The following is a 22,150-nucleotide window of genomic DNA, read 5'->3' on the forward strand; positions in this document are numbered from 1 at the left end:
GAAGGGTAATTTGCCTGTTCATGTGAATTAGACTTGTTGAGCTGAATGCAGTGGAACAACAGCGCTGAACTGGAGTCTCTAACACTTTTGATGTGAGCGGTGGAGGAGGACAGCCGGGAACATCACCAGTGCTGCAGGAGAGAGAGAACGAGGAACGATCATGTGCTGCTGCCATTAGCTCAGATGCAAATTGATTGTGGTGAAAGCACTTAGGGAAATAAATACAGGACAAAGTGAGTCTGTACTAAAGAAGACAGGATACCAATCTCGGACCGTGATGTCGTATGACTTGGGTTGAAGAAAGTGGTGGGTTCCGAGCCGATGCGAACAAGGCGAAGTGTGGGTCTGGAGCTGTGGAATGCAGTCGTGTCGTGGGAGCTCGGAGTGCACGCTCCACAGCAGCTGGAGGAAGCAGGGTGGTGCCAGCAGTCCGTCCCCTTGCTGGCGTCAGAAAGGACAGACGGACAGGGCACGTGGATGCAGTGCCTGAGGGGTTTTGCACAAAGGTTAAGTGTTGTAAAGGCTGCCTTTGGCAGAAATCAAGAAAAGAAAATCCTACCCCATCTATGTTCAATTTAACAGTTAAGATCTGCAGTTAAGGTTCTCATTGGCTTTCCTCACTCCCCCTTGCCAAAATCAAAGGCGCAGCTAAAATTGCTGGTTCAGATGTATAATTGTAAAGTATACTTGTTAACTTGGGAGCAGTTAGCGCTGACTTCTTCAGCACTTTCAGACTGCAGAAAGGTAAGACTCGTTGTTAGAAGGGGAGGCAGCCCAGCAGGGGTTTTTACACACTGGATGCGAGAGATCATACGACATTCTGTACTTTAAGGGGTATTATTACATGACTAATGTATTTAAAACAACATGGAAGGGCTTGCTTTCAGGGTCTGGTGTGGGCTGATGGGGAGGGGCTCTGGGGTGGTTGTGACAAACTGATGTTAATGAGTGGTTTTGTTCGATAGGTATTGAGGAAACTGTCTCACCACAGGACCAACAGACGGCCTTATTTCCTCTGTTGTCTAGTTCAGCTTTTTAAAAGCTATTAAAGAAACCGCTACACAAAAAAACCTGAGACAAAGGTTTTGATAGTACACATTTATATATCATAGTATGCATTTAAACATGTATTAAAATATTTAAACCTTTAACTCACAGCTCATGGCAATGTCTATGAGCTAAGTGTCGAAGTTGTCAATTCCTTTTACAGCTTCATCTTCTCAGTCATTTGTTCACTTACAAAAGCATCACGCCACTCTGTTATAAAAAGCTCTTGTGGGTTGCAATGGTGTGAGCACCTGTGTCTGCACAGTGTCCGTGCATCCTCCTTGAGGGGGGTTTTCAGGTGACAGCCTCCCAGGGCTTGATGAAATCAGAGTTGTAATGCGCTCTTTACTACGATGGGTAGTGAGTGAGGTGAATTCAAGCTGTGCTGAAAGACCGTATGAACAGCAAATGAGCTAAGGTATCTTTGCTGTGCACATGCATGGATTTCTAAGTCCATTATAGCTCTGGATCTTCATATCCTGTTTTCCTCTGCAAGTGATCTGAAGTGAAATTCTGTCTTTGTTTTGTAATTGCGTTTTTAGTTTAAAACTTTAAAACGATGGGAAGCTGACTTACAGTAACTGTTGGGTGTTTTGTAAAGCGACCTCCTTGAAGCTAGAAGAAGCCTTTTAAAAAAGCAAGAAGAAGGCCTGCGCAGTTTGAAAGCTGTGAAGTGGTTACTGTTTGGCATGTTCATCTGCTTTCTCTTCCTGTGGTGGAATTTGAGTTGCTCTCCAACTCATCTCTAGCAACTGACGAGAGTCTAGAGGCAGACACCGCTGCCCATGAGCACAGAGGTGAGGTGAGCTCCGGATTTTTCTGATTCAACGCTTTGTCTTAAATAATAGTACGAATTAAAAATAACAGAATAGTTTGGCACTTTCAAAGCACTAAATGGAGGGGGGGGGGAAGTATTTTGATATTTGAGTTTCTGCTTGATGAAAGGCTTTGGAAAATGCGCTTGCTTTTATTGCTCACCAAAAACACAGTTAAAGCTGAAGAGATGTTTGCAGTTTTCTTCCCCATCTACTAAACCACCTGTACTGTCCTGTGCAGATGCCAAGCAGTGCATGCTAATTTGTAAGAGAAGCATGTAACGTTTTTCATTTTCATTTTCTAGTCTGTTACTTTTTCGAATGATAAAAGTCTGTTTTTGAAGCGGCGAAATTCATATTATCTGTTTAATCACAACTTTTGTTTATTAACAACTGCGTTTTAGGATTGTAACTGGTGGAAGTTTGTAGTATTCAGTGCTCGTCTTTGGATACAGCACGTGCTTTGTTCAGCTCTCTCTCGTCAGTTGGTTCAGAATTTGAAACGAGGTTAAGGATTTTTTTAAAATTGTAATTTAAGTTAATCAAATACCACTGCCATAAGAAGGCAGTGAGAGCCTGGCCACAGATGTTAACAGCAAAGCAAACAATACTATGCTTATGAGCCTTGCAAAACTTCTTAAGTATAATTACAGTTGATTAGAAATCAGTCTATTAAATCTTTTTTCCGTTTAGATTTTTGAATGCTTTTTTGGTTTACGTGCAAAGCTTTTCTAGCAAATCGCTAATTTAAAATCTACTTTGTCAGGATTTGGTTGAATCGCACTTACCTCCAAGGCCCTTCCTGTTGCCCAGCGGGGAAAGCAGGGGGTGATTATGACTGTATCTGGCTTTTCAGTGGGGTTTTCACTGTCAACGGTTTGACTTGGAGAAACACCGGACTAAAACCGATCTCCGATTAGTAAAGTTGTCAAACAGGGAAAATAAAATACGGTTGTGGGAACCTGCCCAAAAGGGAACTGGGACCAAGGAAAAACAGGGCTCCCACGTGCCTTAACCTGTCCTGTCCACACTCGCAGTCTGGAAACGGGAGACTGCGTTCTCCCCTGCTAGCAGTTCGAGATTCCCGCCGCCTTGCCAGCTTGGTAAGGCTGTGGGGGTCTGGACAAGCGTCAAGCGATTCCCGAGGCCTCCTCCGCAAAGCTGTGCTTGCTGGGCCTGGGCTCTGGCCTGGGCACACAGCGGGCGTTGCTAGGTCTCTCTGTGAGCCGGACTTTCTAAAGACGCGTGAGGCCGTGCGGATCGTGCATCGGCGATGCTTTTCCGAAGGCAAGCTGGCGTTTTGATCCAGGAGGAAATGAGGGTGGGGCCGGCAGGTAGGCCGACGCCCTTGTGCTCAAGCCCCCGCTGGGGAAAAGGGGGGTGCACGGGATAGGGCCGGAATGGGATGAGGGAGTGCCCTTTCCCAGGACCAGCAGCAATGGCGGAGCCGCACTGGCAGAATGAAAACTGTTCAGCGGGTGCAGGGGTTGAAAGAGGAGTGTCGTCATCAGAACGGTAACGTCTCGGCGTGTGTGCAGAGGAGGAGAGCACGCGTCTGCTGCACAGGCTTGTCACAGCTGCATGAGAGCCCTGCAGCCACCAGAGGTGGGGGGTCTTTCCTCTCCCAGAGCTCAGGCTCCTCTCGGCAGTGTTGTGCCGTTGGTAAGCTCACAACCCTGGTCTTTGTGTGTTACTTGTTCGGGGTTATGAACTTTCATGGCTTATCTTGATGGATCAGCTACCTGGCTTCTCGCCTCCCTTTATCTTTCTGAGGGCCTCTGGCTATTGGGACTGTGGGTGAATGTTAATAACCCAGGCCAGTGGTTCTTAACCTTTACTGCCGCCTGCGTTCTCACACCCCTTATCCAAATTCAGTGAAGTAAGTTGCATTTTCTATGATTTATTTTCTAAAAAAATCTGGCAGTCTAGCCCCCCCAGGGGGCTGTGTGCACCCCCCAGGTTAAGAACCAGTGATCTAAATCAGTCAAAGCGCCCCTGTCTATTGGCCGATCCAGGCCAGCTATACCATAAACAATGCTGATGATTAAAATTCATCTGGACCGTGGCCCTCTGAGTTAAATCTATTGAAATCTGCACCGCACTGTAATGAGCGAGGCGATAGGTGCAGGTTCAGCTTTCAGTGAATCTGGCACAGTGTGATTACGTGAAATGATGTGCAGCGAAACATTTGCACAAAAGCTTAACGTTAATGTTGCATTAAAAATAAACAGAGGTTTGAAGTTTTAAATGGGCCATGAATGCCTGTAGGCTAGAGACAATGCTTTCAAAATATTATCTGCGTTCTCAACAGTAGAGTTTCAGTAAGTGTTCCATCAAAGCCTTGTGGGCGCCTTGATCATTTTAAAATAAAAATCTCTGGAGATCAGCTGTGAATTACTCTGCTAATTTTGTTTTTACAGGCTTTATAAAGTGTGGTTTGTTGAAATGTTTTCCCATGGATATAGAACATGGAAATAAATGGGATATCATTTGAGTAGAGTCACTGTAAACCTATAAAATGTTTCTCTAGGACTTGAAAAGAATAGACATTCGGCATCGTTTATGTATAATGAATGAATTATTGAATCTAACATTTTCTCCAAAAAACATATCGTCTAGTCTTGTTTAGGAAATGTTGAATTATTTTGTGCACCTGAGCTGTACAAATACTCATGTGTCCGCTTGTTCACAAGGAGCTGCCTAAACGTTAGAACTGGAGACTACATGGCAATTGGCAAAACCACCGGGTCAAAGTGAAAACCGTGGCAGTTTGTTCAGTTCGCGTAGAGTGGATAATGTTTTGAGCTCGTGTTCAGATGCTTATCTCTAGCCCGCCTCCTGGCTTCCTGCTTTCTCGGCAGCCGCGCATCGTGCGAGCGCAGGCGGAGCTGCGGCGCTGTCCGCGCGCGCTGGAGACCTCCAGGGCGGCGCAGGTGCAAACTTGTAGCTCGGGACCCCTTTACCGATTCGCCAACGAGGGTGCAGCAGGGCCCAAGCCTTCTCCGCATAGAGATGTGTGTCTTTGTTCTTCCTTGTGTTATAGCAGTCTTCTGAGAGAGTAGAACATTTTTGTAAGCAGCGATTCACGACCTGCTTGCAAAACCTGCTGTGACCTGTGACCTGCTGTGGACTCGGAAATCGGGTCATCTCAATAGACTGGCCAGGACGGACTCTGCTTTCGTAGCGTCATCGACAGATCCATGATCTGATCATCCCACTGATTTTAAAGGCCACCTGTTTTCTCGGAGTGGGTTGTCGCAGAAATCTGACCACACAGATCGGGAAGACGTGGGTGTATAACCCCTGAGCTTCGCTTCTCTGTTTTTTTTGGTCAGTGTTATGATTAGGATCTCAGTCCACCTGTAGGTCTGTTGCTGGTACATCTGCTCTGCGCCTCTTTAGGCGTCGTGTATGCAGCCCGTTTTGATTGCCTTCAGGCCTTTGTTGAAGTGTCTTTTCGACTTTCCTCCTCGTGTTTTCATAGCTCGTTGAACTCAAATGCAAAATCGCAGTTCTCCTTCGCACCAGAACTGAAAATGAGGTGACACGCTTATAGATTCTTGTCAACAACTCGTGGAAAAAAAAAAGTAGAATGTAGGGCAGATAACACAGCTGTAGCAGATAGCGCATACCAGTATAATCGCTCATGCCTATCCAGTGAAGCAGGCCGCTGTCTGTGAAGTGTTGTAGCTGTTGTGCTGCTCCGCGGCAGGAGATCGCTGTGCTTGGTCTAGGAGCTTTCCAGACAGGGTCCTGCTTATCAGTCCTGCCCTCATTCCTCAAGGGCTGAGGCTTTCCCACATAAACACAAGACTGTTTGTTTAAGTCTGATAAGACTCAAGGTTATTGCGGGCAGGTAAGTTTTTAAAAAGCCAGGCTTTAAAAATCTTATCGCCTGCTGCACTCTGTTCTTCTGATTTTTTGTTTTGCATTTCTTTTTAAAAAAGGTAAAGAGGCATAGCATGCTGTTTTGAAGCCGAGTGTATGCGTTGACAATAAATCAGATAACGCTTGAAACATATCAAACACCAAATGAAAATCCTGTTTTTTTTAATCTGGTGTTTTGTCCCCTTTATCACTAGTTGTGGTGTGTCTCAGCTGGTTCTGTGCCAGGCCTGGTTTACAGAACCCCTGTTTCTCCAGCTGTTTTTCTGAGGGAATTGGGATTGTGAACTGCTAGCTGAGAGCACACGTTTGTACCTCCACACACGTTTGAAAAGGAAGTCATGGTGAAGCTCTCGTCATGTGCCTTAGCACCTTAGCAAGATAGTTTCTTTTCTCCTTACTGACATTACAATCATTCAGATCCCAGCCTGCCCGTGGCTTTCTTGTAAAATTAAATCAGTTCGGGGTTTTAAAAGCTTTGTTTTCTTTGATTGCTTCTTCCCATTTGTAAATCGAACGCTTCCTTTTGCAGGTTTTGGTACTGGTTATGTTTCAGTTCTCAGAGGTATGTAGAAGCAGTCCTCTGCGCTTAGTGGATCCTGCTACTGTACCTGTGCTGAATGCATCAGTATAAGCAAGTGTGTTCAGAGTTATAGAGTTCATGTCTTGTCTTTGAAAAAGGGTGTTTTATGCAATTGTACTAATTTTAAATTACTTTTTGGTACACTTAAATCCGACTTTCTGCTTCAAAAAATGTACAGCTCAGTATTGACTCCCTTTGGGCATGTCTTTCTCAGTAGGGTCAGAGGTCGTTCCCAGCTACACAGGCACCATGGCAGACCCCTCCAGAGACGCTGGCGCTAGGCCGACCCCCCCAGTGCGCAGCGAGAAGCCAGGTGCGGACTTCAGCTACGTGGGCATCGATGCCATCCTGGAGCAGATGAGGAGGAAGGCCATGAAGCAGGGCTTCGAGCTGAACATCATGGTCGTGGGTGAGTTCCAGCAGTGCGCCACCCACTCCCAGACCGTCGTAAATCAGGACAGTCGCCGGGAATTACAGGCCAGGCTGCTTTCTGCTGCAGACGAAAAGGGAGCTCTTTGAAGATTTTTGTCAAGAGAAAAATATTTTTTTTTTTAGCGTTCTCTTTGATGACTCTAGAACCTCCTGCCAATTGCAAAGTTACAAGCCTTGTGATGGATGACAGCTTCCAACTGGAAGGGCTCAAGAGCCCACAGGCAAACAGAAACCAGCCCCCCCCCCCCGGTATCAGATTCCAGATTTTTTTCATTGGCAAATGGGTCAAAGTTCTGAGTGAAACTGGGTCTCCATCTAAAATCTTGCATAGATGTTTTTTTTTCTCAGCACGACACATACTTACAGGCTCGCCAGCTCTCTCACTGCACACAGTCACCTACTGTATAATTTAATTTGCATCAATCAAAAACCTGATCGTAGTACTTCAGGTCAATCTTCACATGAGCAACTGATCTGTTGTGTTCACGGGTCAGATCTCATTTTCTAAAAGCTGTTCCTTGTCATTAACATTACTGGTTTCTCTCTACACACACACACGTAAGGCTAAATACCTTAAAACACAAATCTGTCAGGATTTCCTTTTATCTTGAAGCAAAATGGCTACAGTTTCAGTAGATTGAAAAAAATAGAACAGTGTGCACAGTACCATAGTTTAGAGAATTTCTATTGGTAATAACATATGTCAAAATAGTTGATTAGTTCTTTAAAATGTTTTTTTTAAAAACCACTACCTCTAAAGTAGTGAAATATTTTTTAAAGTTGAGCTGATACTGCTTACCCAGGAAGTGGCCATTTTGAGTTGCAAGACAGGATGTTTTCTACAAAACGTTTCTACCAAAATTCGTGCAAACATGCAGTGTCAAATTACACGCCTTTTAGATTTGCATGATGATCTAAATTCTTTGGCAGCCTTTCGTATACTCTGCAGAACTCAAAACGGGCGCTAAAAAAAATTCATAAAAATAAACTGAGGCACGCAGCAGCTGTGATAATGCAAAAACAATTATGGTAAAACTCAGTTTGGTCTGAACCTGGACGTAACCCAAGATCTGTGAATCCCTGACATCAGACTTCACAGCTGTAGGAGTTGAAGGATATGAAAACTTCTTATAAGCCTACCAATTCATCCAGCCACCTCTTTTTATGGAGTGCGAAGTGTGACTGATATGGTTTACCATATTGTTAGTCTTAACGGTTTTAGGATGCAGTGTGGTCTAATGGTCAGAAGACCAGTCGCCTTGCCCGGAGGATCTTGGGATGTAGTTCCACAGCGCCAGACACTCCCTCAGGGAGCCTGTCCACTGCCTGCTCCTGTAGTCTCCTCCAACTGCAGCAAGCCAAGGAGGAGATGTCTGTCACCTAAAGGGTGCTTTCCTGATCCGTGGTTTAGGCCTCTACTCATGGCTCCTGGTCTCCTTTCCTTCCTCTGGGTGTGCTGTGTCTGCCATGTTGGAGGTTTTGGATCTGGTGTAGGATTAGCATTTGGGATCGTTTTTAATATTAAACTAGAAGGAAGGTCAAGCTGAAACTTGGGCTCTGGAACTTGGGTTTAGATTAGTGTTAATTTTCAGGTTCGATGAGCATAGGAATAGTTTGGGTTAGGCCAGTGCTGGGACATTCAAAGATTTATACCGTCAGTATCATTTACATTTCTAGATTGTGTTTACGAATATAGCACCTTGGATACTGAACACTGTCAACAGTCAGCAGTGTCTTAGAAAACAATTCAAAGGAAAGTGCTTTGTGTTCTACAGTATGTGTCTTCCTTATGAATTCAGGTCAAAGGCACAACAAAATCATAGAGTGGAATACCTAATAATCATAGGGCAAGTTCTAAAATTGGCACATGTGGGGTATACATATTACTTACACAGCAAGAACTGGATTGGTAATTTTGAGTGAAATACACACGTATGTAAGTACAATATATCCGCTTTTCCATGTAACTCTGTGGAGATGTGACTAAATCAGGACCTCTTTTCTGGCAGATCTTTGTCATTCGTATCCCCTGCACATCTGTAAACGTCTGGCCATGGTTGTGTCAGGGTATAGATGTGTGGGGTTGGTTTCCACAGCAAAAAAAGAGTTGTAGCCTCTTGGTGTCCGCTTGCTCAATTGTGCAGCAAGGTAACGTTCTCCTGGGGTTGCTGTAGCAGGGGCTATATCTTTGAAACTGGTATTATCCAGCTGTGACCTCTGTGGCCCTAATGGGTTGTAATGGAGTCTGGGCTTCGTAGCATTGCTTGAGAAGTAACAGCTGGTGCCTTTATAAGGCTACACTAAAAGCTGTTTGCCCTATAAGGCAGGGAGTTTCATTGGGGATTTATTATATGAGCACCGTAGCACCATTACTTTTGAAAGGGCGCGTTCTGCTCTAGCTCGACTGTAAACAGACAGGAGGGCTTTTCTTAGTGTAGCTGTCTCTGCCTCTCCTGTTGCTTCCGTGTACTAAAAGCCCTCTACAGATCCAAACTATGGAGCTCAGAACCCCCAACTGGGCCTGCTGAAGCCTGCAGATCGCTTATAGCTAACTAGCATGTGTTTTTTTTTTTATCATTGCCAGTACTGCTTTTATAGGCAAGACGCAACACAATACAAAACTCCCTGGAGATCCACAGCTGCTGAAGGAATGATAAAGAGCCCCCATACCTGCAGAAAACTACATGCAGTACTGATGTATAATAATTCAATAATTCTCTGGATGAGAGAGGAGTATGAAGTTTACACAGGAGGACTAAATGGTTTAATCATTGTTTTATCTTGGTATTGCCAAACAGTGATGTTACTAGTTTGAAGCTAAGCCGAGTTTGCCTGATGTGTTCTGGGATGGCACACCTCTGAGGAAGATCAGGCATTGGTGTTAGTGGACCAGTAGGTGGCGCTCATAACCAGTAATGCATTGCACTGCAGGAGGTGCTGCGCTACGGACCTTAAGGTCCTGACTAGTTGATCTTTGAAGGTCTCCTGGCAGCGATTGTAAGAGTAGGGCTGTTAACCCCAGTGTCTTGGCTTAATTCCACTCTGGGCTTGAACCATCTGGCTTTCCCAAGATCCCCCTTAATTCAACAAGCCAAGCAGTTTCTGACTTCGCCACCTGCCCTGCTGGTCCACTGCAGGTGCCGAGAGGCCGAGTGACTCACCCCGGTGGGGACTGCTCTTCCGTGTGGGATGGAGAGATTCCCTTCCTAGTGTAACGTGCTTTGGGACCTTATGGGATGAGCAGTGCAATATCAGTGCAATAAATCCTTATTATTTCTGTGTGCGGAAGCTGGATGTTGATGACTGCCTGTTGCCGGGGCACTGCTCTCGGTGGTGTCTGGGATTGAACTGCGCGCGCGGATGCTGGGGGAGCCCTCTGTCCGACTGCTGCGCTGCCCCTGTCAGCAGCTGATGGGTGCGGTTGGGGAGGAGGACCCCAGCACTCCCTGGCCGGGGAAACGGCGTCTCTTTGTGCGGGTCTGACTCGTTGGACGGGCATGGGCACTCTGCCCTCTGGGGTGTGACCAGTGTGACCCCCCCCCCCCAAGAGCTTCACTCTGACCCTCCTGCTCTCAGGCATGCAGCGATGGCACCAGGACTTGCAAACAAGAATCCTTCCTGAAAAGCGGCTTAAAAGACGAGGACTTTTCTCTCGTGCCTCGTGCGTGCCTTCGACAGCCTTCCCTGGGAAAGTCCGAAAGAGCTGTACCATGATGAGGAGCGTGGGGAAGGACTGAGTGAGGGTGCAGGGGGGGGCCCGTACGTACTGCCTGGGATTTACAACTCTTTCTGTAACGTTCCACAGCAAAACCTTCTTCATTTCAACAATCTGATCAGCTGCGATGCTGCAGGTCCCTCAGTGAGACTGACGGACTAGTCGAGCAGCTGTACGAACTCCCTGGGGATCTGGGTCCTGTAGGTCCTTCTGGCACTGTAGCTCACCATGGCTTTGCGTTTTCCTCGCCCAGGACAGAGCGGCCTGGGCAAGTCCACCCTGATGAACACCCTCTTCAAGTCCAAGGTGAGCCGCAGGTCTGTCCTGGCCACCGCCGAGGAGAGGATCCCCCAGACCATCGAGATCAAGTCCATCAGTCACGGTGAGCACTGGGGTCTGCGCCTCCGAGCACGTTCCGCGCCTTGGTCTGTTCCAGCTCAGCTGCTCCCCCTCTCGGGGCACAGGTGGCCTGTCTTAAAGCTGCCCCTGTTAAACATTATAAACCTCTTTCTGTAATTTAGAAGGTTCCTTTTAAAGTAGACTTTTTTAAATGTGTATATGCAGTATATGTAGGTATTGAAGTGGACATGTCGATAGTTTGATGTATGTACAACTCTCAGCCACTTGCTAGGTCTGTGTTAGCTTAGCTTCAGTTAGATTCTCTATCTTTGTGGAGCTTAATTATCTGGAATTATTTTCTCTTGCCGTCTTGTATCCTGTGTTTTTGTGTGAAATGTGCCTCAGAATATTGTTCAGATAGTTTTCTGGGGAAAGCCAGGAGCTCTAAGGAGAGTGCATCTAGTGATTATTATTTGTTTGCTGGAAGCTGATGGATGCAAGGATCTCATCCAGCCTTTTCTTTAAAGAAGTAATTTAGAGTATCGGCCTCGACAACGTGGCCGTGCAGCTTGTTCTAGACTCCAGCAGCCCTTTGCATGGAGCAGTCCCTCCTCGACTGTGTTTCAAAAGCACCTGCCCTGGTCTCCCTTTGTTCCTCCTGGGTTCTTCTCCTCATCCCTCACCCCAGCAGCCGTATCACCCTGCAACTCACAGCTGGCAGCCCACTGAGGCTCAGCAGGTGTGAGCCTGGCCAGTACCTGGATGGGAGGTGTTAGTGGGGCCAGCAGGGGGCGCTCAGCCTGCAGTCCATGTGGGTCCTAATGCCCCAGTACAGTGACGGGGACACTACACTGTAAAGAGGCGCCGTCCTTCGGATGAGACGTAAAACCGAGGTCCTGACTCTCTGTGGTCATTAAAAATCCCAGGGCGTTTCTCGAAAAGAGTAGGGGTGTAACCCCGACGTCCTGGCCAGATTTCCCCCTGGCCTTTACCAGTCATGGCCTCCTAATAATCCCCATCTCTGAACTAGCTTCATCACTCTGCTCTCCTCCCCACTGAGAGCTGGTGTGTGGTGAGCGTACTGGAGCACTATGGCTGCCATCGCATCATCCAGGTGGATGTTGCACACGGGGGGTGGTGGAGGGGATCTCCATTACCTGTAAAGCGCTTTGAGTGGAGTGTCTAGAAAAGCACTATATAAGTGTAAGCAATTATTATTATTATTATAATTATTATTATCCCTTCCAGACATTGAGGAGAAGGGTGTGAGGATGAAGCTGACAGTAATCGACACTCCAGGCTTCGGGGACCAGATCAACAACGAGAACTGGTAAGATGAGCCTCCTGCACTGATGCTAGAATCCCTCCTGTTGCTGTCGCACCCTAGAGGTGAAAGTGTTTCAGTGCCTGAATCTGGGCTTCTCATCCATGTGGTATGAGATAAGATCACTTTATTGGCCATATACAATTTCTTGCATTAGGAATTTGTCTTTTCGCATACCCCAGCTTGCTCTCCATGAGGCCCAGTCACACAGAGAGGGAAGCCTGGGGTCAGATGATGTCTGATGACATCATATGATGTCCAGCTGAGATCTTGAGCTGCAGTGGATGCTGCTTTATAGTTATCTGCTGTGGCTGCTGCCTGTGAACGGGCTTGTTCTCTTGTCTGTCCTGAAGCTGGCAGCCCATCATGAAGTTCATCAACGACCAGTACGAGAAGTACCTGCAGGAGGAGATCAACATCAACAGGAAGAAGCGGATCCCCGACTCCAGGGTGCACTGCTGTATATACTTCATTCCGCCAACGGGACACTCGTGAGTACCCGCGCACACTAACACAGAGCAGGGGGCTCCATGCAATCCACCTTTCTATAGGAAACTTTAAACCACCCACAGCTCACCACCTGGAAAACATACTGTATGCTGAGTGGGTCTGTGTAAGTAAACTGTGTTAGTTTTATTAATGTACAGCCAAGATGGAATAATCCCCTGTCTGATCTGGAACTTAATGGCTTCTAAGGACAAAAGACCTCTGTCTAAAGACAGAGAAGGCTGTTAAGATTTGCACCCTAGATTTATCACTAATCTGTTTGTCTGATGCTTTTATGCAAAGCGAGTACTTTACCCATGTGTCCAGACGGATCCTTTACTGGAATGATCTGAGTTCAGACCTCAGCCAGGATTTGAACCCACAACCTCCCAGCCGTGAGTCCAGACTGTGTACTGCTGTGCCACAGTTCTGCCAGATCCAGCCGAATCGATAAAACTGCTGGAAGCCGAGCAACCGCCAAAAGCAAAGAGGCGTTGTTTCTAACTTCGTTCCTGGCGTTTGTGTGTAGTTCGTGTGTGTTTTTGTCTTTGTATGCATATACAGTAGCTTGGAACAGGGAAAGGTTAGTTCCACGCTGAAAAGTACAGAGAGGCAATACGACGTTTTCGGGTGTTGAGCAGCCTTCTAGCTCCCCACTCGAACCTCTGTGGAGCTGTGGCTGAGCTGACCGCGGCGTGACGCCGCGGAGGAGCTGCTCCGACGGTCCCGGCAGATCCGCGCGGGGAGATCTCTGGACGCTGTGCGTGCCTGTGGTCGCGGCTAGCAGGCCCACGCACACACCTGCGCAGGAGCCAGTGACATCTGGCTGGGCCTTCCCAGTGCGCACTGCTCCTCACTCCCGTCACCTTCCAGCCGCTTGCCGGGGGCGCTGCCTTCATGAAGATTCATGGAGCCGCTCGGCAGACTGCGCTGCTCGCTGGCGGGGGCGGAGCGCCGTATTAAATAAGCTTTTGTTTTTCCAGGCACTGGCTTCAGAACAGGGGAGGAAGTTAATCCCACAGGTCTATAGGAATTCACCGTGGCCGGGAATGAGCGCTAGTGGAAAATCAAGAGTTTGACAGTTTGAGTCCTCCGTTCGGCTGCATTCAAATTAAATTACACCCGGAGTGTGTTTTGTCTCCATGTTATTGCTTGACAGTTAATGCCTAATTTCCCTTTCAAAAGCCGCTTATGCAGGGTTTTTCCGAGCCTGAAACCAGTTCGGGCCTGATGCTTGAGCTGGAGGGGGCAGCACTGGTGAGCTGGATTGGGCTGTCTGTTGAGTCCGGGGCTCGACTCCCAGGTGATGGGGTAGGAGAGCTGCAGGCAGTTGTGGATCATCATAAACAGCGCAGCGTACCAAAGAGGGTTTTGACTCCCGTTACCAATTAATATTTTATTGCCCCCCTCTCTCCCGTCAGTGTGCAGTTGGACAAAATCCTAACGTGAGATAAAGGCCGTCCAAAAAGCAGGTTCCCCGTTTAATGGCTAAAACGTGCTTCCTGTCGAGCGTGATCTTGCTGTGTATGTTGCATGTGAATTTACCTTGAGCGATCAACTGGCCGTTTTTCCAGCTTCTGTCGTCAATCTAGTTCATGGAATCCTTTCAGACTTGCTGCAAGCCGTAGCTTTCAGTGAAAAGCGCAGACCGTGTTCAGTGCACACTAGTGACGCATGTGCCGTAAAGCGGTTCACTGCCGCATTTCTGATGCAAGTGGGAGAGGAGAACACTTGCTTATGTGGCAGAAAAGTGCGAGGCTGTTTTTTTGAGGCGATGCCCTTAGAAATCGGGAGAAAGCTGAGCAGCTGTGCCTGGCGATTGAGGTGGGCATGAGCTGGCGAACACAGGCGTTGAGGCGATTGTGTGACCACGCCAGTCAGCCCTTAGTTCTTTTCTGCAGACGTCTCGCAACAATAGTTTTTCCTGGAAAAAAGTGACTGGAAAACGACACGGCCCCGTTTAGCCTCGGAATGTTGTGCTTCCTTATGACTGCAAAGAGTTTCTCTCTCTCTCTCTCTCTCTCCTCCTGTGTGAACATCTGGATCTGATTTTCTACATTATCTTCAGCTCCTTTTCTTTAACTCTTACTTGGCCACTAGACCCAGTTTTCAAGCCGAGTGTCCTGGGGGTGCCCACCCCCTCCTGGGTTTCTCTCTTGGGGGGGGTCTCTTATATTTAAAATCGGTGCTGGAAGATGGTGCACTGTACACGTCTTCCTTCTATTTGTCAGAGCGGGAGGTTTTTCTGTCTAGAAATCTTCTGGCTGATGACGGCCCCTGCTGCTTGTCTGGTCTCCTCCTTGCCCAGCTGCCCTCGTGAGGCGTGCGAGCAGCACGAAGGCAGGCTGGTGCTTTTTTTAGATTGCCGGTTTTTCCCAGCCTCCGTGAGCGAAGCGCAGAGGAGTGTGCCGTCGCACTGCTCTGCTTGTGCCGTGACTGTAAGCCACCAGTGAGGGAGCATCTTCTTCTCGTATCTACAGTATTGTCAGTTACCCACTTGTTTCCATGCCTAAAATGGCTCGTTTCAAGCCCTGAGCTGGAGGGGGGGGTACCGCGGGCGCTTGTGAGCTGGTCTGGGCTGTGCGCTTGGTTTATGAGGACGGGAGAGGACAAGAGCTGCCCAACAAATCTGTCTTTGTCTGCCTGGGCCATGACATCGGTTTTAAGATCCTCTCCACACGGCGACACGGGTGGGTGCTCGGAGCGTGGGCCAAGGCCTGTGACCGGCGCCACCTACTGGAAGCACGAGGGAGCACCTGTTCCCTGTGGGCTCTTCAGCTGGGAATGGAAGTAGTCTGCACAGGAAGCTGGTTTATCCTTGCTGGGGCTTTCAGCAAGAGTTCAGTTCTAGGCTCACTGGTTTTATTGTACCACGATAAAGGGTTGTGACTCATTCTGGGGGCAGCCTGTGAGAATCTCCTGCCCCCTCCCAGATTTGAGTCCTTCAGAGAGCGTTTAACATGCAAACTCCAGACAGTTCTTTAAGGACTGCCCACCTTCCCAGCTCATGACTCTGTAAAGCAGAGAAAGGAGCTGCCAAATGCATACAACACCCCCAAATCTTTCTCAGACTGACCCCCCCCTTTCTGCGATGACGTGGTCAGCTCACTGTCCAGTTTGGCTCCAGGCCCTTTGAGCTCTTTGGGGTGCTGTTTCGTTTCCCTGTGAAAATGCTACTGGAGGTTTTGTGAAGAGAATCCCTGAGGGTGAACCAGGTAGAATGAATTGTCAGATTTCTTCCTCATGGGAAGACCTCAAGACCACTTTCTTGGTCTCCATTTCCTCTTACGCTGCTGGACTGAGAGATCTGAAACCATTTACTACAACAATACTGTGTAGCCAACACTGTTTGTTTTTCCCAGGGTTTGTCATAAAAGCAGAAATTTGTAAATAAACAGAATACCTGTGGCATATATTACTGCATTATACTGCCTAGTGAATGAATCATTACCCTACTCTGAGCAGCTCTGGTGCTCATTGAGTCTGCATCCAAAACCAGGCAGGTTTTAATCCAGGGATCACGCATCATGCTGGAAGAAATGGCCCCAGACTCCCTGCTGCTTTTCTGTAGGGACTTTCACTAACATTTCCTTGGTGGTACTTGGAAAAGTTGCCCTTTTGAAGAGAATGTTTAAGTCGGGAAAGTGAAGGTGTTTCCTCTGTTGTTTCTTCAATTGTCATAGATTTTTTTTATTGTAACTAATAATGAGCCTTAAGATAAAATGTGGTGTGTGGCCTGCTCTCATTTACAATTTCTTCTGTATGGGATAAAAGGGACAGTAAAGGGTAGTGGCACTACAGACACACAGTTAAAATAACAGAAATGAACAGTAGGTCCGAGCTTGGAATAGTTATAGTTAGGTTTGTGTACTTAGTCACAATAGTAGACTTTTTTGAGCATTCTTTATTTCTTTATGTATATTTTTATCTGGGCATCATTGTACACAAATTGGCCATTTAACAAACCTGTTAGTAACTTTTGGAAAAGTTAGGCTCTTTGTCCTGTGGTTTGTACTTCGTACTGCGCGTGTGTTGGGAGATGCTTGGGTCCTGTCACATGCTCGCCCAGCCTGCAGCGTCTCCAGGACTGCGCAGGGGGCTGAGAGACATCTGAAACGCTCACGAACGGGAGGTGCGGAGGTGTGTGTTCCTTTCTGTGAGAAGAGCAGTTCATGCCTGTCCAGCAGTGCAGATGTGGGTCTCGGGGCCTGGCGAGCTCCTCTGCAGCTGTTGGAGACCCCTGACAGTGGCCATTCGACATCAGAAAGGGTCCGAAGGATTAAACTCCACAGTGCAGGCAGAAATGGTTTTAAAGATGATTAATCATTTCCCCTGAAAAAGAAAAAGATTTAAAAGGAAGTGAATGTGTAGGCTTGGGCTGAGAATTTGCTTCTCGACTGGAATTTGCAAAATGAACTTTGTAAAAACAGAGAGCTGGTAGTCATCTGCAGTGCATCAGACAAGGTTATAGGTGGCTAATAATAAACAATTAGCACTTGTACTGAGAGCTGTGACACAGGAAGCAGGCTGAGATCTTCCTCTACCATCACCAGGAGATTAGATTACACCTGCATGCTTTATGTTTTCTGCTAAAGTATTTGGTCTACAAGGCAGTTTCAAATATTGAAGCCTGAAACAATCGCACAGACCCGTCAGTGCTTCTCTTGTCTCTAGTGATTACTCTGCTGTCTTAACAGCCAGACTGAAAATGTCTGATTAACTTGAGTTACTATTTAGCCAATCGAATAACAGTAACTGTAAATTAATATAAGGGATTACATCCAAATTGCATGAAGTTTTGCACGTTTCTTACTGCCCTCTTGTGGTGGTGATATAGAATAGCCTGAGAACAAGTTTATTTCATTGCCCGTATTAAAAATTAGTTGTATTATTTTGGGGGGTATTTTTAATCATCATTTCAATGATTACTGAATGCTGCAGAAATTGCATTTTTCTGGAATTATGATCTGGGACTCTTCCTTGTGGGGCAGCTGTCCTGATGGGAGATGTCGTTCTCTGTTCCAGCCTCCGGCCCCTAGACGTGGAGTTCATGAGGCGACTCAGCAAAGTGGTCAACATCGTCCCTGTCATCGCCAAGGCAGACACTCTGACACTAGAAGAGAGGGATTTCTTCAAACAGAAGGTGAGCACTTTTCAGCGCGATGCTGCCGGCAAAAAAAAACACCAAACGTGTTGGTTTCCAACTTCCTATAAAACCGCTATGAGATGTAATGAGCATTTGTAACAGATGGTTACTAATTGTTGACTTTTTTATGCTTGAAGTAGAATGTCTTGGCTATGACTCTGCAAAAAAAAATATCTTGAGGTGAAAATTCAGCATTAACTCTCTTATGAAAGTTTATTTTGTGGAGTTGACCACTTCCTTTAAATTTTCCGAAGGCGGTTTTTTGTAAGCGGACCATAAGTTACTCACGATTAAGTAAACAGCGCTCAGAAACATTTGTTGTGGAATAGCAAGACTTGTTATTTTCAAGCGTAGTAATGCACCACAATGCTGTGTTAGAGCCTTAGGAAACAACAGGGTAAAATAAAGTAAAAGGCCAGGAAAATTATGGTAAATTCTCCCTAGCAAACGTTCGGACGTTCTCGCTGAAAGAAGGAGTTCTTCCAATGAAAGACAGACTGACAACCATCTGGCTGCAGTTTCTCCTTACCCTGTACTACCCAGAATCGCAGTGTGAGCCTGCTGAGAGCCATGAGTCTTGTGAAAAAATTCACGTTGCTGTGGGACTTGAACCAACCTGCTGCAGTGTACCAACCAAAACTGAGCGATGGGTCAGTAGTGGGTGACATCGTCCCCTGTGAGGGTTTCGGTCGCATGGCATGCTCTAGTTTCAGAGGGTTATTCTGCACAAACGATGTTCTGAATCGGATAGAAAGTGGATATACGAGTTCAAGCAAGTGTCATTAAAAGGCTGCAGTTTCTCCTCTCACTGCTGTGCCCGCGGACTGTAAAAAATCCCAATCCTTGAAATCCAGACACTTCCTGGACTTTTCTGAGCAGAGCTGAAAGCAGGCATATAAGACTTGCATCTCTTGTATTTGGGAATGCAAGACAACTTATTTGGTACAGTTCAGGTTCACCAGGAAACATTCTGGGACAGTTTGGCTACTATTCAATTTTTCCAAATGTATAAAAAGGATAGTTTGGTTAGAAAAGGTAAAAGTCCCAAATAGGGTGAAACAAGAAAGCTGTGGCATATCGCTGGCTGGCTGGCTTATAGTGGTTTCACTCTGCACAGCCGTAGAATGGATAAAAGTTGTTTTGAAAGTCCCTGTGGTGTCGGAGCCTCTCTGCTGCTTACTATCTTTTCCTTGCTGATGTGGCTGCGGTGCAGCTTGATGACATCACTTCCTGTGCTGCATGGCTCCTCCAATCCCTGCAAGCCAGCGAAATTCTTTGGCAGATCTGTGCTCCCACATTATCATACCAATCAGTGCAAGAGCCAAGCACTAATTTAACACATTTGTCGGCTTGCATAATAGTAGTGTAATTGTAGATCGTTTGCTCTTAGTGCATTCTACTACAAAGCACAAGAAATGGCCATTTTCGAGATTACATATTTGATGATAGTGATATATTTCAGTGTAGGAGAGCTTGTGTGGAGCCTGCGAACTACATGTTTTCACTCATACTCCGTTTCAAATACTGGAGCTATCTTGGTTGTTTTCTCGGGTGTCTTTCCCGTTGATAACCGAAGGAGCTATTCTCATCAGTCTTTCAACGGATCAGACTGGTAAACATCCCCTCCCTTCCCTGTAATTATTTTGTGCCTTAATCTCTTATAAAAAAAACAAAACAACCAGCACTGTCACATTCTAAGAGGAGGATGTTGTCGAGAAACAACATGTTCCCGGGGAGTTGGTGTAAAAAGAAGGCAGTGTGTGAGTGTGTGCAAGACTTGGACAGGAGCTCCCCATACTGCCCACTCCCTTCTCCTGAGACTGGATTTATCGTGCTGTTTATTTGACTCTGGGGTTGTCCCTCCTCTCCCTGCCACAGCCAGATTCCTCACTTTCTTTCTTCCTCAGCTCCGACTTGAGTCCTGCTGCAGGGACAGCTTCGTGTGGAGCTTGGGGTCTGGACTGTGGGCGAGCTGTTCCTGTAGTGGCAGTGCAGGCTGAGCTTTGTGTGATGATGTGTTTTGTGCCGAGTATGAGGATTATTTAAAGAAATGTCCAGGCATTACTTCATTGGGAATATCCCTTCTTAGGATATTGGGCCATTACCATTCAAATAAGTTCATATACAGCACATGATTCATTTGGCCCATGTTATGGCCCTATGGTGACGTGCCCTCGAAGAATGCTGGTCACTTTCCTGTCTGGGCATGGAAAACGTTCACATGACTAAGCACTGTTGTGGATTTCGTTTGTTCGTGCAGATCAGAGAAGAGCTCCGAGCCAACGGGATTGACGTTTACCCTCAGAAAGAGTTTGATGAGGATGCAGAAGACAGGATGGTGAACGAGAAGATCAGAGTGAGTACCAGGAGCGGGCTGAGGCACCGCTCCCTGTGCAGGACTCGGGCAACCTTGCAGAGCTTCACCTGACGCTTCCGAGTTCAGTATTCTAGACAGGAGAATACCGGCTTGAGCAACAGTCACTTTGTATTCCAATTGGGTGGGACGCGGCAGCACTTGAAGTTCAAAATTCCAGCCCCGGCCTCCTTTCTAAATGAGAAAAAGTGCAAACAATCGAAAACAGAATTGCAGTTTTGCATTTGAAACCAAAATGGGTGCTGTTGCATTGTCTAGTTGAAGTCGGTGAGGAATACTGCGAAGGGCGCCTGAAACCCCTGGTAACCAAGGGGGCTCGTTCATTTTGTTATGCAGATCTGAAACTCCCAAGTAGCGACTTACTGTCCAGGACACTGCATGCTAACAGTAAGCACAGTGTTGCCCTCCCCCAAGGAAAGACATCTGCCTCTGTGAAATGAAGCCTCTTTGTTTTAGAGGGAGACTGATGGAAGTTATTATTGTAAATGTTTTATGAAATATTTTGCTTTGTAGTTGGAAATGTGTGCGAGCACGGATCGGATCTGTTTTTCTATTTGGAATCGGGTCTGTTTTAATTGACTCAGTCGGTAATGAATTCCAGCCTCTCGCTCGGCTCACTGCGCTCGCTCTGCTCCGATCGCAGGAGATGATTCCCTTTGCCGTGGTGGGGAGCGACCAGGAATACCAGGTCAACGGGAGGAGACTTCTGGGAAGGAAGACAAAGTGGGGCACCATAGAAGGTAGCCTTGTTAAACCGTGCTTCTTTTTCCAAACGGGGAAGTGCTAAAATAATGACTGCCAACACGCATCACACGGAGACTGACCAGCAGTGTGGCCATTTAACTTCTGCCATAACAAGCCAACATCAGGAATTTTAGCTGCAGTTAAGTCAAGGAGTATCCAAAGTTGTAACTGACAGATCTAACATTCGCATTAGTTCAACAAAAGGGACACAGATCATTAAGATGCTCTGTTTGCTTGCTGTTGGGTTTATTTTGTCTGTGGTGAAAGGGGCCTAAATGTTTTATTGACTTGTGGACTGTGTCACGTGTCAGCAGCTGGGCTTTGGATGGCTCTTGTTTGCGATGGCTTTGAGACTTTCTCGGCTGTAATTTCAGCCAGAATCTGGGGGATTTGGCTGTTGGTGTTGTGGGGGGTCACTGCAGTGAACTGACTTTGCAGCCACGACGCGGGAAGATCACAGAGTTAGACCCTGATCCTTCGTAGTGGGGCCACATGTGCCGGGACGGAGCGTTGGGTGGGGGAAAAAGGAAGTGGGAAGGAGAAGTAGGCGGTTTAGGAGTGTGAGGGCGGCCCACTGCAAGAGCACCCCTGCAGCTCCGCCTGGCCGTGCCCAGACGCCGTGCGGACAAGCTCCTCCCAGCAGACCCTGCGCTGGGACCGGTCGTCCTTTTCTTCTTTCCTGTCCTGCGCCTCGTGTTTGTCTGCTCGGGATGAGTGAAGTGGAGAGGGACGAGACACTGGGCGGGGGGGAGCTACAGACGTTCCCCTGGGGAGCACAATGACTGCATTTTGCCCACACAGCCAGAATACAGGGGAGAGGAGGCAGTGACCCATGGATGCACTACCGCAATGAATACAGTCAACAAAAGAGTTGTCCCCCCCCACTCTGGGCTGCATTCTTTTCTCCAGTTCCCACAAGGCCGCTGTCGTACCCCTCAAGCTGCACAGCACGTTCTCGTGATGAGCTCGCAGTCCACCGGCCAGCCTTGAGCATTCATCACTGTGCCACCACCAGCCTAGGCAGTCCTGCCCAGTCCCTCCTGTGCAGTATACAGTCTCGTGCATGTATCTCCTGTATATACGATGCACAGCGTCTCCGTGTATTTCACTCCTCCTTCCTCATCGCCACCCACAGAAAAAGGGTCATAGACCTTCCGCTGGTTGCTTAGGCTTGTGCATCTGCAGTTGACAGGCACCACCAGTCCCCTGCATCAGATCAGGTTTGACACAGACGGAGGCTAACTCACCCGAAATCCCCTC

At 47.3% G+C, this 22,150-nt stretch overlaps 1 protein-coding gene and 1 long non-coding RNA gene across 5 annotated transcripts in view; one reads left to right on the plus strand and one right to left on the minus strand.

The window, feature by feature from the left end:
- septin9a (septin 9a) overlaps positions 1–22,150 on the plus strand; it is a 95,242-nt gene that overhangs the window by 70,125 nt on the left and 2,967 nt on the right. For 3 of the 4 annotated variants that reach the window (XM_088600041.1, XM_088600045.1, XM_088600043.1), the window contains 7 exons: positions 6,545–6,739; positions 10,731–10,859; positions 12,065–12,146; positions 12,494–12,631; positions 17,652–17,769; positions 20,033–20,128; positions 20,748–20,886. In XM_088600041.1, the coding sequence (XP_088456167.1) occupies positions 6,545–6,739; positions 10,731–10,859; positions 12,065–12,146; positions 12,494–12,631; positions 17,652–17,769; positions 20,033–20,128; positions 20,748–20,886 (897 nt within the window). The remainder of the gene's footprint in view (positions 1–6,544; positions 6,740–10,730; positions 10,860–12,064; positions 12,147–12,493; positions 12,632–17,651; positions 17,770–20,032; positions 20,129–20,747; positions 20,887–22,150) is intronic. The other variant, XM_088600044.1, reaches the window with a different exon arrangement.
- On the minus strand, positions 6,544–7,600 carry LOC148652834 (uncharacterized). The gene is made up of 2 exons (XR_015925435.1): positions 7,562–7,600; positions 6,544–6,823 (listed from the first exon to the last, which is right to left on the minus strand). It is a non-coding gene; the product is annotated as an uncharacterized LOC148652834 (long non-coding RNA).

Source organism: Lepisosteus platostomus, chromosome 11 (genome assembly GCF_059453375.1).
Source record: "Lepisosteus platostomus isolate fLepPlt1 chromosome 11, fLepPlt1.hap1, whole genome shotgun sequence".
Taxonomy (NCBI): Eukaryota; Metazoa; Chordata; class Actinopteri; order Semionotiformes; family Lepisosteidae; genus Lepisosteus; species Lepisosteus platostomus.